General features: G+C 40.7%; 1 protein-coding gene across 8 annotated transcripts in view; it reads right to left on the bottom strand.

Moving 5' to 3' along the window:
• The window catches only part of LOC105277220 (neuronal acetylcholine receptor subunit alpha-7), a 204,143-nt gene that overhangs the window by 10,658 nt on the left and 179,983 nt on the right, over window positions 1-13,502 (bottom strand). For all 8 annotated transcript variants that reach the window (XM_011335431.3, XM_011335428.3, XM_011335434.3 and 5 more), the window contains 4 exons: window positions 4,210-4,319; window positions 2,601-2,815; window positions 1,152-1,352; window positions 434-586 (listed from right to left, as the gene is read on the bottom strand). In XM_011335431.3, coding sequence (XP_011333733.1) covers window positions 502-586; window positions 1,152-1,352; window positions 2,601-2,815; window positions 4,210-4,319 — 611 coding nt within the window. In that variant the 3' untranslated portion in view covers window positions 434-501. The remainder of the gene's footprint in view (window positions 1-433; window positions 587-1,151; window positions 1,353-2,600; window positions 2,816-4,209; window positions 4,320-13,502) is intronic.

Genomic DNA, 13,502 nt, shown 5'->3' with positions numbered 1-13,502 from the left:
TCCGGATACTTGAAATCGTAATCCGACGGCCGTGTATGTCGGGTTAATACATCAATAATAATACGAATGCACTCCAGAATCACTGACCAGCAATTAGCGCGACGAAATAGCGAGATGGTGGTATTCGTATTGGCGCGATTGGAAATTTTCAGCGCGCGGCGGCCAACGAGCCAAGCTTGTTTCACGACGCTTGTTAACATTACCACGCAGTATTAACTGCGTTATGGTCATCCGGTCCGTGTCATTCGCACGTAATGATCGCGGATTCGGACCGCGCGGTGCGAATTTACATGCCGATTTCGGTCTCGGGCGAGCAGAATTAAGTGAATTAAGCTTGCGAGCGACGGAGCTTCTGATAAAATATTTTCGGCACGGGGAACGTAACATGGATGCAAGGAGGACAATCACAACAGAATGCAATTTATATCCTTACCTAAATTCCAGAAGGCGCTATCTCTGGTTTTTTGTGCATTTTTTCGGTGGTTCGACCGGGGCAGTCTATTACTGGACGATTATGTGTGGCGCGCGACACAGTATCACCACCGTAGCCAAAAGCGTGAATAACGTGAAGATGAACAGGCAAAGCCTTGATTTCACAGAAGAGAAATTCGAATGTTAGTACAGTCAATTACTAGCCGTATAAGTTAGGCACATAAAGATAGACATTTATTATCTGCTTGGCAAAACAAATTCGCACAACTCGGAGATAGAAAATATCCTCTCTACATTTTTTTATAACAGATATAATTGTGGACGGAATTGTTAAATACGTCAATTTTGATTGATATTACTCGGTGAATAAACTTGGCGTTTCATTGAGTAAACAAATTCACCCCGCATAAAATCGAACTTGTGCTACAAGTGAACTCTCTCTTCATGCAATTAAAATTATTGCGCGAGCGTACTCGGAATAATTGACGTTGCTGAGCAAGTAGATCCCAAATAATTACATAATGGATTCGCTCGGAGTTAAGTTATTCCAGGCCGGCGGCCGTAAGTTAAATGTAAGTCGAGTTTTCCGTCTCTTGCGCGAAAAACGAGAAACTGAATCCCGAGCTGCGCCACGTAGAAACGTTATCCCTTTGCCCCGTGACCTTCCGCGAGCTGGTGCACAAACTGCGAAACCACATGAAAGATTTAAAACATCCAACCTGTCGACCACCATGGCGGCGAACTTCCAGTCGCTAATGACCTCATCATCCTCGTCCGCCTTTTTCATGCGGCTCGTAATGAACTGCAATTCCTTGAGAATCGTATGGAGTTCTCTCTGCATACCGCTGAGGGGCAGCGATGCCGAAGTCTCCTCGACTGTCGCCGGCCTGGCCGACAGCGGTGTGCCGTACGCCGACCTGCTGTAAAAGGTCGTGTAAATTATTACTCTTGATGGTATCTCCACATTGCCTCTCCGAATCGGCAGGGCGTCGATAGAAATTTTGCGCTCGGAGAACTTGAGAAATTCTGACTTGCCGAAGTGTCAGGTAATGGTTGTTTAAATTATTGAAACGCGTCTACTGCGATATGAGACGCGGAGAGAGAGAGAGAGAGAGAGAGTTCCTCGGCAATATCATACTCTGAATATTAAACGTTCACCTTCCGCATGTTGGGAAACGACCGTCACGACTATTTGCACCTTTAGACTTGTTCGTGTAGACATAATGAATGTTTTAATATGGATACATTTCTATTAGTAACATAGATATCTTTCTATTAAAATTCGGACGGAGAATTCGAAGGTACACTATTCTGAAACTACATTACATCGTATCGGATCTTTGTCTCTGTTATCGAGTTTGCGTAACGACGTGACAGACAGGAGAGAAAGAGAGGAAAGAAGGAAACGAATTGCTCAGCAAAATCGTCTGGTGAACGAGATAGGATTATTGAAGGATCCGGCAAACGAAACGTCCGGATGGAATATTGCGTTAACGATTCGCAAAAATCAGTTGGAAGGAGAACGTGCAAAGATTTCGGGAGGGAAAATACGAAAGTTCCGGTTTCAGTTAACCGAATCGGCGTTTATCGAGGGTGGAAAATCTCGATATTCGATATTTCGGCGATGTAACTGTTATAGTCATTTTAAGTGACGAATCTCGACTGGCGAATCTCGTACAAGCAGATCTCCACCGTTCACAGTATTGCAGAGCAAACGCTACGTATACATTACGTGTACTCTTGTAATCTATTTGCAGTCGTGTCTTCGATCCTCGCTATACTGCGATAGGTGCAAAACAGCGCGTCCGACCGCAGTGAATGCGCGTATTAAAGTACATGCAGCCGGGGTGTATTTGCTCGGAAATATACGTATTCCGCGCTTGTTGCTGCCCCTTTGATCACTCACAATGGATTATTATGCGTTCGCGTTCTCTGTTTTTTTTCCTTTCTATGGTCTTTTTTCGCGCAACTCGGGATTATGACGCGATTTCTGTTTCCCACGAATAACGCTCGGCCTGTCGTCCGACCGCTGAAACAACAGCGGCAAGCGCCCTTGTTAGCGAAAATGGTGCAACTAGCCAGGAAAATAAATGTTAAGCCTCTTTGACGCCGTGGGATTTTCGCCAACCACGACGAGCTGAAGGGATTGAACGGCGAATCGGTGATACCTTATATAGCCCGAGGCAGGATTGGCGGCGCTGTTCCCGTGGCGAAAATCGTCGTCAATGTCTAAAACATTCGCCAGTAAACTCTTACTGCTCCTCTCCTGCAGCTCCAGTTCCTTCATCCGATTACTCATGAGAATGGTCTTCTTCGTGATTTTCTTGCCCGGCCGACTCATGCGCAACAGGCACGGCAGCCATTGCAGAAACAGTAATTTCACCTGCGCGAACAGTTATCATTCCATTAGACTCCGTCACGCATATCGTATCGTCAATTTGGTAAATGTTAACGTTACTTTTAATTGTAATAGCTTTTTTTTATATGGCGACTTGTTTTTCAATAATAGTGTTTCGTGATGAAGAACATAAAATAGATTCATGAATAAATAACTAAATTTTTGTTTTGTCCTTTCGTGCATAAATTTGTTAAACAAATTGCGCATTTCTTTCGCTAGAAATCACTCGACAATTTTGGAAAGGAAATTCGATTTATAGTGATAGCACATTTGGTAAACTGTGGAAGTGTACATTGCGGATGTTTCGCAAACGGAGCACACTTGTTTGTCCAGAGTGCATTTCTGGCATGTTGACGAAACTTGCACTAACCAACAAGTCGAGAGCAAGTGCTAACACCTCGAAGGCATTTTAAAGTTCCAAGAAGAAAAGCACTGTCTTTAATAGTCGTAATAGTCGTGCAGCTTACTGTGCAAAATATATTGCTAAACATTACTCAAAGTACCTTTTGCTTATGATCATAAAATTATTTTGTGCAATTTTGAATGTATAAATAATGCTTCTAATTTTTTCTAAGTTTCTATTGTTTATGCAATGCAATTAGGAAGTAATCCGATTAAAAATATTGAGCCATGATTTTAGTAATTATCTGGGAAAATTCCACTGGTAATAATAATGCTTCCAATTAAATCGGGTATATTTATGACCGCATTTTATCACCGTAAATTATAAATTATTGCTTTCCCAAATTGTTGCCCATTCGATTATAGAGCATAATGGAAAGCAATTAAATTTGTAACGATGTCAGTATAATGCGAATGCAACAATGACGAAAGCAAGTGCAATCTCGGCTAATCCGTTTAGTTAAGCGGCTTATTCCGCTAGGTATCTCAAATGATTTACTTTTATTTAACACTGAAATATTTTACTGTGGTTTGCTACGGTCGACCAAATTATGCTTCTGGAGTAAATTAAAAAAATCCGACTATACGTATGTTTAGTTAATTTGCTTTTGAATGTGAATGTAACGCATTCCGCAAATATTGTGCTGGTGGTTAAAATTTCAACGTACAAAAAGCAGCGTATGCGCTCTACGTAAAGCTACGTAGGCACCTAAATAATTTATTGAGCAATAACCATATTTATTAGCGTGATAAATGTTTATTTATCTATTAGCGTTTATTTGCAGTTATTAGTGTCGTCTACATACGGAATTACTTTGGCAAATTGATATTGTTTATTTCGACGTAGCATCATTAATAACATACTATATTTATCGGTGCATTCGCATTACTTGATGCAGCTATTTATTATTAATTATAATTATAAATTAACTAACTATGTACTATAATAATTACGTCTAATTGTACGTATTTCTTACCCAATTTGGCATCACGTATCTGTCGGGTGATCTGTGATGATAGTTGAGCACCAGAACGGTCAGCACGACGCTGCTCGCCACCATGAACATGATGCAATTGAAGTATGATCCTGAATCGAGGTATTCCCGAAAATCCCCGGAGAAAGAACACAAAAAGAAAGCGATTAGTCACGGAAATGGCGTAGATCGACGCTGTTAGCCCGCTCTCTCGACGAGAATGAAAGATTATTCCCTCGGATTCTTTTAGCTCGGCTCAGATCTCGTAATCGCCTCAGCTTGCGCGAACTCATTTCCCTCCTCCGTTTCCATTTGTGCTCGACGTGCATCCTTGATAATCTTTCATTCGCTTATACGATTGCTCGCGCGTTTTCGGTGCGCACGGAGGGATTCGACAATTCGTACGTTCGGAGAACATTCGCTTACTGACTGTTCCACCGCGAAATTTTATCGAAAAATGAACATGACGAATAAACGCACACACAGTCGAAACTAATGCTATTTGCAAAAAAGAGAAATAAACGCATTTTTAATGGACTTTCGTCTAGTATTATATTTATCGAACAGGAGTACGATTTTACGTCTGCTTGAGCCGCTTAAGATTTCGCGCTTCGTTTTTTCCAATCGCAACTCGTATCGTACCGTACATTAGCTTGTTTTATTTCTATCCTCGATCGAAGAAACTTCTGCCGGTTTCCCCAAGTGGTGTATCGAGTAGCGCAGTATTCTCCAGACGCGATGAAAATTCGAATCCCTCCGCGCGAGTAAAAAGACACACACTCCACGATGACACACTCGCAGTCACAACACACGGCGATTCGGTGTCACCCGAATGGACCTATCACGGGATCGACTCTCGCGACTCACACTGGAGGCGAAAGTTGAGAAAGAAACGATAGAAACAGGCGAAACAAGCAAATTATCTCATCTGATAATGATCAGAAAAAATAATACAGCTATAAAGGAGAAAATCACACGTATACACGAGAAAAAACAGCGTACAATACATTCAGCAATAAAAAAATCTCTAAAAAGCATGATGAAGAGAAAACTTAGAAGATGTCGGTTAAACTTGGTTTTCTATGCAGTTTGAGCAAGCAAGAGAAATGTCTAGAAGGAAAATGTGATGGTATTTGTACAAAAGACACTACAATTTTCGAAATTCTCCACGGTCGTGCTTAAAGTCAGCGCTTCTCGTTTCGCTGGAATGACAAAAAGATAACGTATGTCAGTTTAGATAAACGAAAGTAAGAGAACAGAGAAAACAGAGCGTACTTACTTGTGCGTGAGGTGCGTGTAGACGTGTAGGAAGAAGAGAAGACGAAAAGACATGTTGCGCAGAGAAGTAGCGACGTAGAGAGAACGCTCACGCTACATCATGCAACTATCGAGAATGCAGCTCGACACAAAATGCATACTAGGGCTACCTGTAACCTGCTACGACTCATTGTCGTCGATGCACATTTAACAATACCCAGAAATGATAGAAGTACACAGGGATGCATATCGTGAGAACGTTTAAGCTGCGGTTCAAACTACGCACTACGATCGGATTGGGATGCAACTCGTCTGTCGACTTTTGTTATCGGCGCCGTTATATTGCACCTTTGCGATTCAGTCAGAAATCCTGTCACGGCGCGGACAGGACTTACGCTACGACTTAAATTGCCTTGCGGCTTTGTAAGAACTAATGCAATCGAAGTTTACTTCGATCACGCAAGCGGTATTGCGTACGTACGGTATGTCGGTTAATATATAACTTGTGATTATTTTTGTATTTCTTTTATGTTATCGGTCGTACTGTAAACTTCATCTTCTCCCCCTTGTGATAGAACAAACGTTTAAAAGTGATGAAAATAGACCTATCAATGCATAGTGTCGACGCGTAAGATCGAGCGGATTTTGATGCAGTAGTTCTTTTAGTAATGTTCCGTTTCTACAAGAATATCATTTGAATATCCTACCTTCTCCCGAACTTCTTACTTTTTTACGGCCGAATAACCAGGCCGTTTTACGTAATGCGTTATACTTTGCGCGGATGCGAAACGTTTCTCGCAAATGAAAGATCTTCGAGCGATACATTTTTACTTGCCTCGTTCTGGTTGCGCTCTCGGACGCAGTCGAATATTTATTTCCCATTTTGCGAATGCGAAGATTCGCTCGTAATTCTAATTACGGAGCCTTTCAGCTTAATTATTGAATCGTCGTAGTCGGGCAAGCACATCCGAAATGCCGCGTTAAGATAAGTGGTCGCAACGACCGAACGAGGCGCGCGAAAATAAGAAAAGGAAACTGGAGAGCTTCGAATGTCGGCGAACAAAATATTAAAAAGACTTCTTAGCTTCTTCTACGGTTATCTCGATGGTTGTGTTGAAGGGTTCCATAAAGCTCGGCACGATGTCTCAGGTCTATGATTAATCGCCGTATACGGAAGTGGCTATTTTCCCCCCGTCTTTATTAATGAACCCTTAAAACTTGCCTGCCATTAACGTAGCGGCTGCATATTTATGCGTTTCAAGTTACTTAATCCCTCTACCGCCTGTCTGCTAAAGGTAGATGCAGGATCGACATAAAAAATACATATCGAACATACATAGCGAAGTACATAAGAACAACACGAAAGTGCTTGCGGTACCGCGCTCTGTTTTTATACTTCATTATTCATTCGGTTACTCACAGTGCTAAATTTGACTTGTAATTTGAAAAATAACCGATGATTACTTATACTTATTTATTGACGGGTAGCACGTTGCAAGTTTTCGCGAGCAAATTTGTTTTTCACGGCTATCGTCGATCAAACAATTGCATTTTCCCGAATGCAACGTGACGCGGTGGCTTTCATATTAGCGCGGCGTGCGTCGGGGGAATGATATTTCGCCGGAACTGCCTCGACGTGTGTGCAATGTCGCGCGGCTAGTGATATTTATTTCAGATATTTATTTCATACGCACGTACGACGAACATGCAACGGAGTGCATGCAGGGCTTCAATAATTACGCAATTACATTGGAAAGCGTGAAAATTTCGTTCGCGGCTTTATTAACTGGCTCATCGATCGTTCAATCTGCAGCGCTAATCCTCATGATGTCCCTCATGTAAAATACGTTTTTTCACAAAAAAAGTTAAGACTTAGTCTGCTTGATAATTGATAAATCCTCGGTTTCAACGCAAATACATTTACTTGTCGCATTAATGTCACACGTGCTTGTCAGTAAAAGGATGTTTATCCGAGTTTGTACGTAACGACTGTTCGCGATGTAAACACACACCATTGCAATATCGTAATATGTATCTTTTGCGATATGTATCTTCATGTGTGGTAAAAAATAATCCGACTTGCTTCACGTGACGTATTTCGGTCTCGTTACGTTCTTCAGTTAAATCGTGATAAAATAGCCAGCGTCGTCGAATTTTCAATTCAGTGAGAGATGGTCCGTTTAAATTTAAATTATTCCATTGAATTAATTAGTTGTTACATGCGCTGTAATGCCAACCCGGTTAATACAATGGTTAATGCAGAATTTACGGCCATTGTAATAAACGTCGATATTTCACTGGTCTGCGAAATAATTTGGCGAGAAAACAATGACGCTTAATTGATAAGTTGAAAAATCACGTTTGTTACAGGAATATGTGAAAAATCCAACACGAATTTTATTTTATACGTAATTGTTTCGTATTTTCCGTACAGTCCTGGCGGAATTTATCGATTATATCGTATGAGAGGTATTATTAAACGGTTGAGAAAAATAAAACAGACACGAAATGAAGTGGAAATTTAAAGAATCAAATGTCGGCATATTTCGCTTTTCTGCTAACCTATTTCTTTGTGGTACTTTTCTTACTTGCGGTTTATAATTACGAAATACCAACAATACAAGTATTATAAGTGGAATAACTCCTCTATTAAAGAAAAGTGACAATTCAAAATCCGTTTTTTTTTCATGATTTACAAACTAATTTCTATGAATTACTGCTGTGCCGCGGTTTTATTCACATAACTTTATGACGCTATTCATCTTCGACAACGCTCTTTTGAAAAGTTTCACAAGAGTACTTGATGAAAAGAGTACAAGTTGTTAATTACACATTAAACTTAAAGTTTTAAAGAGATTTATTTTAAATACTGCTAAATTTTCGCTTGATCTATTCTAGACTCTACTGTTCGAATACAAAATGTATGTTCATAAAGAGAGTTAAAAGGCTTTTAATTTTTATTTAGCATATTAACAGTTTGCGTGTAATAGACTGATAAAAATATTATTTTTTATTTGTATTATATTCTATTATAGAATATAATACAAAATACATTCTCGAATATCGATATCGGATATTACACTATTGCAGAGACAGAACTAATAACTGTCGACTCGTTAAATGTTTTATTATAAAAAACCTATCGATTGTAGCAATTTTTATGTACCTGGCTTCCGCTTCACAGAATTGGCATTAAATGCTTTAAAATGTATTCTATTTGTACGAACAAATAAATTCCATTATCGATGTTCTTCTTGTCGTTTTGGGAACTGGACCAAGGACCTCGTTTCGTTTCCCGGTCGCATTTCCTTCCGAGAAGCTGCTCGTTTTTACCTTTCCCTTCATTACTTCAACGACGAACCGACTCATTCGTTATGTAGTCACGTAACAACTATTTCCACGTCTCTTTTTCTCTCCGTACATATCTCTTTCTCTCTCTCTCTCTCTCTCTCTCTCTCTCTCTTTGTCTTATCAGTCGAATTGCATCCCTTGACGCCTTTTTTATACGCTATACATCCCCCGCTCTGCTCATTCAAGTTTACTGCTTTACTCGATTTCCGCATTTACGTACTACTTGCGGAGTCGTGAGCCGGACCTTGATTACTCGGAACAGCTGGTTTTATCGACTACGAATGCTCTATTTGCCGCATTTTACTTCCTTCTCTGTCTCCGCCGGCATACTTAGCCGCGCTGTCGCGCAAGCATTTTCATGCTTACTATTTCGCTACAGACGAATTCTTAATATTATAATAGCTTTCGACAATTCCAATAATCGAGCACATCACGATGCCTGTTGGGGTGTTCGCTTCTCCTCTCGACGAAAATTCTTTTCCCGCGTTTCGCAGTTTCTATAAATAAGATTTTGTCATTCAATCAGAGTAAACTCATTCCCAGTATGTGTAACACGAAGTTTGCAACGAAAAAACGAAAAGAATTCCATGCAATCAGAAAGCGGATATTGTCCTCTCGACACATCTCGTACACGTTATAGCTTGGTAAACGCTTAATAAACGCATGACTACCACGTTATCAAAAATTGCACTCGTCGGAAAGAAAAATATAACTGATAAATGTCGTGCACGGGGGTAGTTACGTTTTTTGATTACCAGCAATGTGCATCAACTTTTCTTTCATGGCAGCCTCATTTCTGCTAATTCCGTTGTTGTCCTCCTACGATGTCGTTTTGCAGTTACGACTTCCTCCATTTTCGTAGCAGCCCGGCAGCATTCGAGCGGCTTTACACCTGCATTACCTCTTGATCGCTCGATCTCAGGGATGGATTTTATCCTGTTTTTACAATAGTGTTCTTACATCGTTCTGAAACGAAGCGTTGTTTACAGAGAGAGTTCTCTGAGGGACTTCATACCAGCTAGTGATTGTTGCAAATTTTAATATATCCATTGCTGTCCTTTGATGGTCTTTGAGCACGATTGTTCTCATCACGTCTCCGGCTGCCATTTGCTCGTTTTCTGATCGCCAATTCCATCGTGGTGACGCTCAGCTTTTCCATTATTCTCCCGGTTGCCGCTCCAGTGTCCGTCTTACATTGTGTCCTCATTATTCACTCGATTTTTGCTCGCGATGTCACGTAGAACCTTCTGTTTTCTCGTCCGTGATGCTCTTTCGCGTCTTTGAGAAACGAGAGGAGAAACACGCGATTGCATTTAAGGATCTATCGCTGCTACGACATTTTTGCTTGTTCTCTGTTGTCTCCCAATTACTTTGAGTAATCACGCTCCCGCGACTGCGCTCGTTTCCGCATGGAGAACACTTTCCCGTTCGGCTTTTCATAAACGCTGCTTTTCGGTTTGACTTTTATTTTTTTTTTGTCTCCTTCATATATTTCTACTTTCTTTCGTTTTATGTCCTGCGCTCTTTTTGTGGTCGTCCTTGATTACTGTGAACGTGCGTTTATAACTCGGCCACGTGCCAACACCTTTTACGTCCTCCAACTTTTGTGCAGTCATATGGGACTTTCCGCTTGGGAGTGTCCGTGCAGTGCTCACGCAAGCAATATTCTGAAACGTTTTTTCCAAGTTGCGCTATTTATTTTACAGCCTCGTGTTTCGTACATTGGTCGCTGTACTTTTATCATTGAATCAAATTATTTGCGTATAACTCGCCATATTTTTTTTCAGTCGGAGTAGAAATTTACAGCAAACGAGAAGTTCACAGAGGAGAGAAAATCTGTTTGAAAAATGCGTCGTGACGTATCGCAAGAGGATTATAACAAAGATTGCGCTCTTGCGATTCCACATCGGAGTTCCATCATGAACTGCTACTGTCAATCCTGACTTCTTCGTAAGCTTTCGTTCTCAAGTGGAGCATCGCACAGGATCTCTCGACGAAGACTTACTCCTCATCTTAAAATAATTCTCTCAACGGGAGGGAAGGGGCGATTCGTATCATTCGATCCCTGTGGAAAACGATCGCAATTCTGCACGAGAGGGAAAGAAATGTGCCAAGGTAGAAAGAAAAAGAGAAAGAGAGAGAAAAAAGAGAGAAAGGGAAGAAAAGAAAGGTAAAAGAAAAACCGCCCTTCTTATTGTGCAGCCACGACGGGAAATAAAATAGCGAACGTCCTCGGATAGGACTTTCGTCAAAGTTGCATGATACTCGGAGACTGCAGCGGTGTCGTTTCGTAAGCCGTCTGTAAGAATACGGAAAAAGGAAGTACGAAGATAGAAGGAGCATGGAAAGAGTCACCCCGTGGCACGGTCGAGTGACTCTCAGACCATCCACCTGCTCGATTGAATTCCTCGACCGACCAGAAGAGACGCAAAGGGGTCGCGATGAGTGCAACGATGCGTTATCTTCTGCCCTTTCAGTATTTGCATAAGTAATACCGTTTGCTGACGGGAACGGATTACAAATAACTGGCAATTATACGTCGAGCGATATGCCGAGCAAAAGCGCCTTGTTGCAAATTTATCATTGCCGTAATTAATGAAGACGGAGCGACCAAACGAAAAGAAAACGACAATGCTAAGAAAAATGCAGCTGCTGGTAATTAATTGTTTTGTGCGCATCCTCGTGCACTTCTTTGGATTGGCAATAAATTCAAGCACGTAAATTACGTAAGTACGATCCGGCACATAGATTACGTAGGTACGATACTATAACAATCGGATTTTTCTTCTTCTTGCTCATCGTTTTCCGAGAATGAATATCTGTATCTTGAGCTCAGACCACTCTTTAACCCCTATTCTCCTTCCTCTATGCAAGTCTGATTGTCTTTGATCGTCTCCCTTCGAAATGTGGGAATTTTTCTCAGGGAATTCCCCGGGCAATCACGCTGAGGACGTGATCGAATCGCAAGCTTCGGTTGCAAACTATTGAGAATCTCTGCTTTACGCCACGACCATTGTAGTCGGCGACGATGTAGCCTCGTTTCGCTCGCGTGGGTGGGTACGCCAGAGAACGACGTGCAACACACCCATACGGAGCCATTTAAATAAGTCACGCGCGAGTTCCCTTACGATTTTTATCAGTATCGTCCACCTGTCGGTAGATCCCGTGCTTCTGTGGGTGTACTACGTGGTTGGTGGCTATACACGTGCGGGGGTGTAAATAAATAAATCACTGTGAACGCTATACGAGCTTCCGCACCGCTGTTGCTCCATTGTGCTGGCCGTCTGCTCGATGCTCCACTATCGTTACCATAGTAATTCTTCCAGGGCATTATTTAAAGCAAGCAATCCGGTATTTACGGGCTGAGAGAATTTCGAGAGAGACGACACACCACCGTCCATGTTTGCACCGGACGTTACGAATAAATAATTACGAGTACACTGCATTTCTCAAATGTCGTGATGGAATTTAAAATATAGAGATGATGAGATGTACAGCGAGATTAAGAATAATAGTAAACTGTATATTCTCGCGATATCTCCGAGTATGTCACGTTGAAACGGATGCGCTATTATTATCTTAGAAGATGGGTGAGTTATTTCAAAAAACAGAAGCGGGCGGCTTTAATTTCGTTGAGAGAGACAATTTCTGACTGGTCACGTAGCGTTATTGCAAAATTCATATTTCTCATAATGAAGATTCAGTGGCTACGAATCGCTTATGCGACTGTTGCACGTATGTAGAGGGAAGTCATAAATTTCGTTGCACCGAGTCGCAGTCCATATGTTAGCTTGACGTTTCGGAATTTTATTGAATGCACTTGCCGTGCCGTTTACCAAATCGGCAACGGATTCTCAAGGTTTTACGTATCTTCTGGAGAGTGCATGTTCCGCCTGGGATTATCATTGACGGTTTGGCACTCGTTTATGTGTGGCTTCGCGGATTGCTCTTTAAAGCTCTTTCACGAATATGTCAGAAATGTGCAGTTATTACATATTACAAATCCTTTCGTCATATGAATTTTCATGTTGGTTGCACCATGAGATTCTGACGCTTTAGAAATTAAAAAATTCGAATCGTACAATTTCTCTTTCTCTGTCTTTTAACGTTAGTTCGCGTCTGAACAATACAGCGTTAAAGGGAGTTAATTCCAGTGCACGATTTTTTAGTACACGCTATAAATTTTGCTATATCACATTATTTTACGCTTTATCGTTTATGAGAGAAACAATTTTTTTATTTTAAAATTAGATTTGAATGACTTATATATTAAATGCCTTTAGTTATAAATCTGGAAAAAAATTGGAAATAAAATTTAAGGTGTATTGCACTAAAATACTAACAGATAAAAAAAACATGTAATAAAATCGTTGGATATAAAATATATAATGAAAACAATTTCAAAGTTTAAGTTTTAGATGCATCATTTCTATATATTATTAATAATAATGCAGGAAATAATCAAGATTATTAAAACATAACATAAATATTAAATATTGAACATTTCCGTTTGTATATTCGAAGTGGCTTTTAAACTGATGATAAACATAACGAGAAGAAAGGAAATCTATGATAGATACATTATTGCCGAGAGATGAAGTTGGTAGATAATTTCGAATTTACATTTACATAATGCAGAGTGCAGCTTGCGCCCGATGCTACATTTATAGCCGACATACCAGTCTACC

Source organism: Ooceraea biroi, chromosome 3 (assembly GCF_003672135.1).
Source record: "Ooceraea biroi isolate clonal line C1 chromosome 3, Obir_v5.4, whole genome shotgun sequence".
Taxonomy (NCBI): Eukaryota; Metazoa; Arthropoda; class Insecta; order Hymenoptera; family Formicidae; genus Ooceraea; species Ooceraea biroi.
Note: the sequence above shows the minus strand (reverse complement) of the source record. Positions and strands in the feature narration are given on the sequence as shown.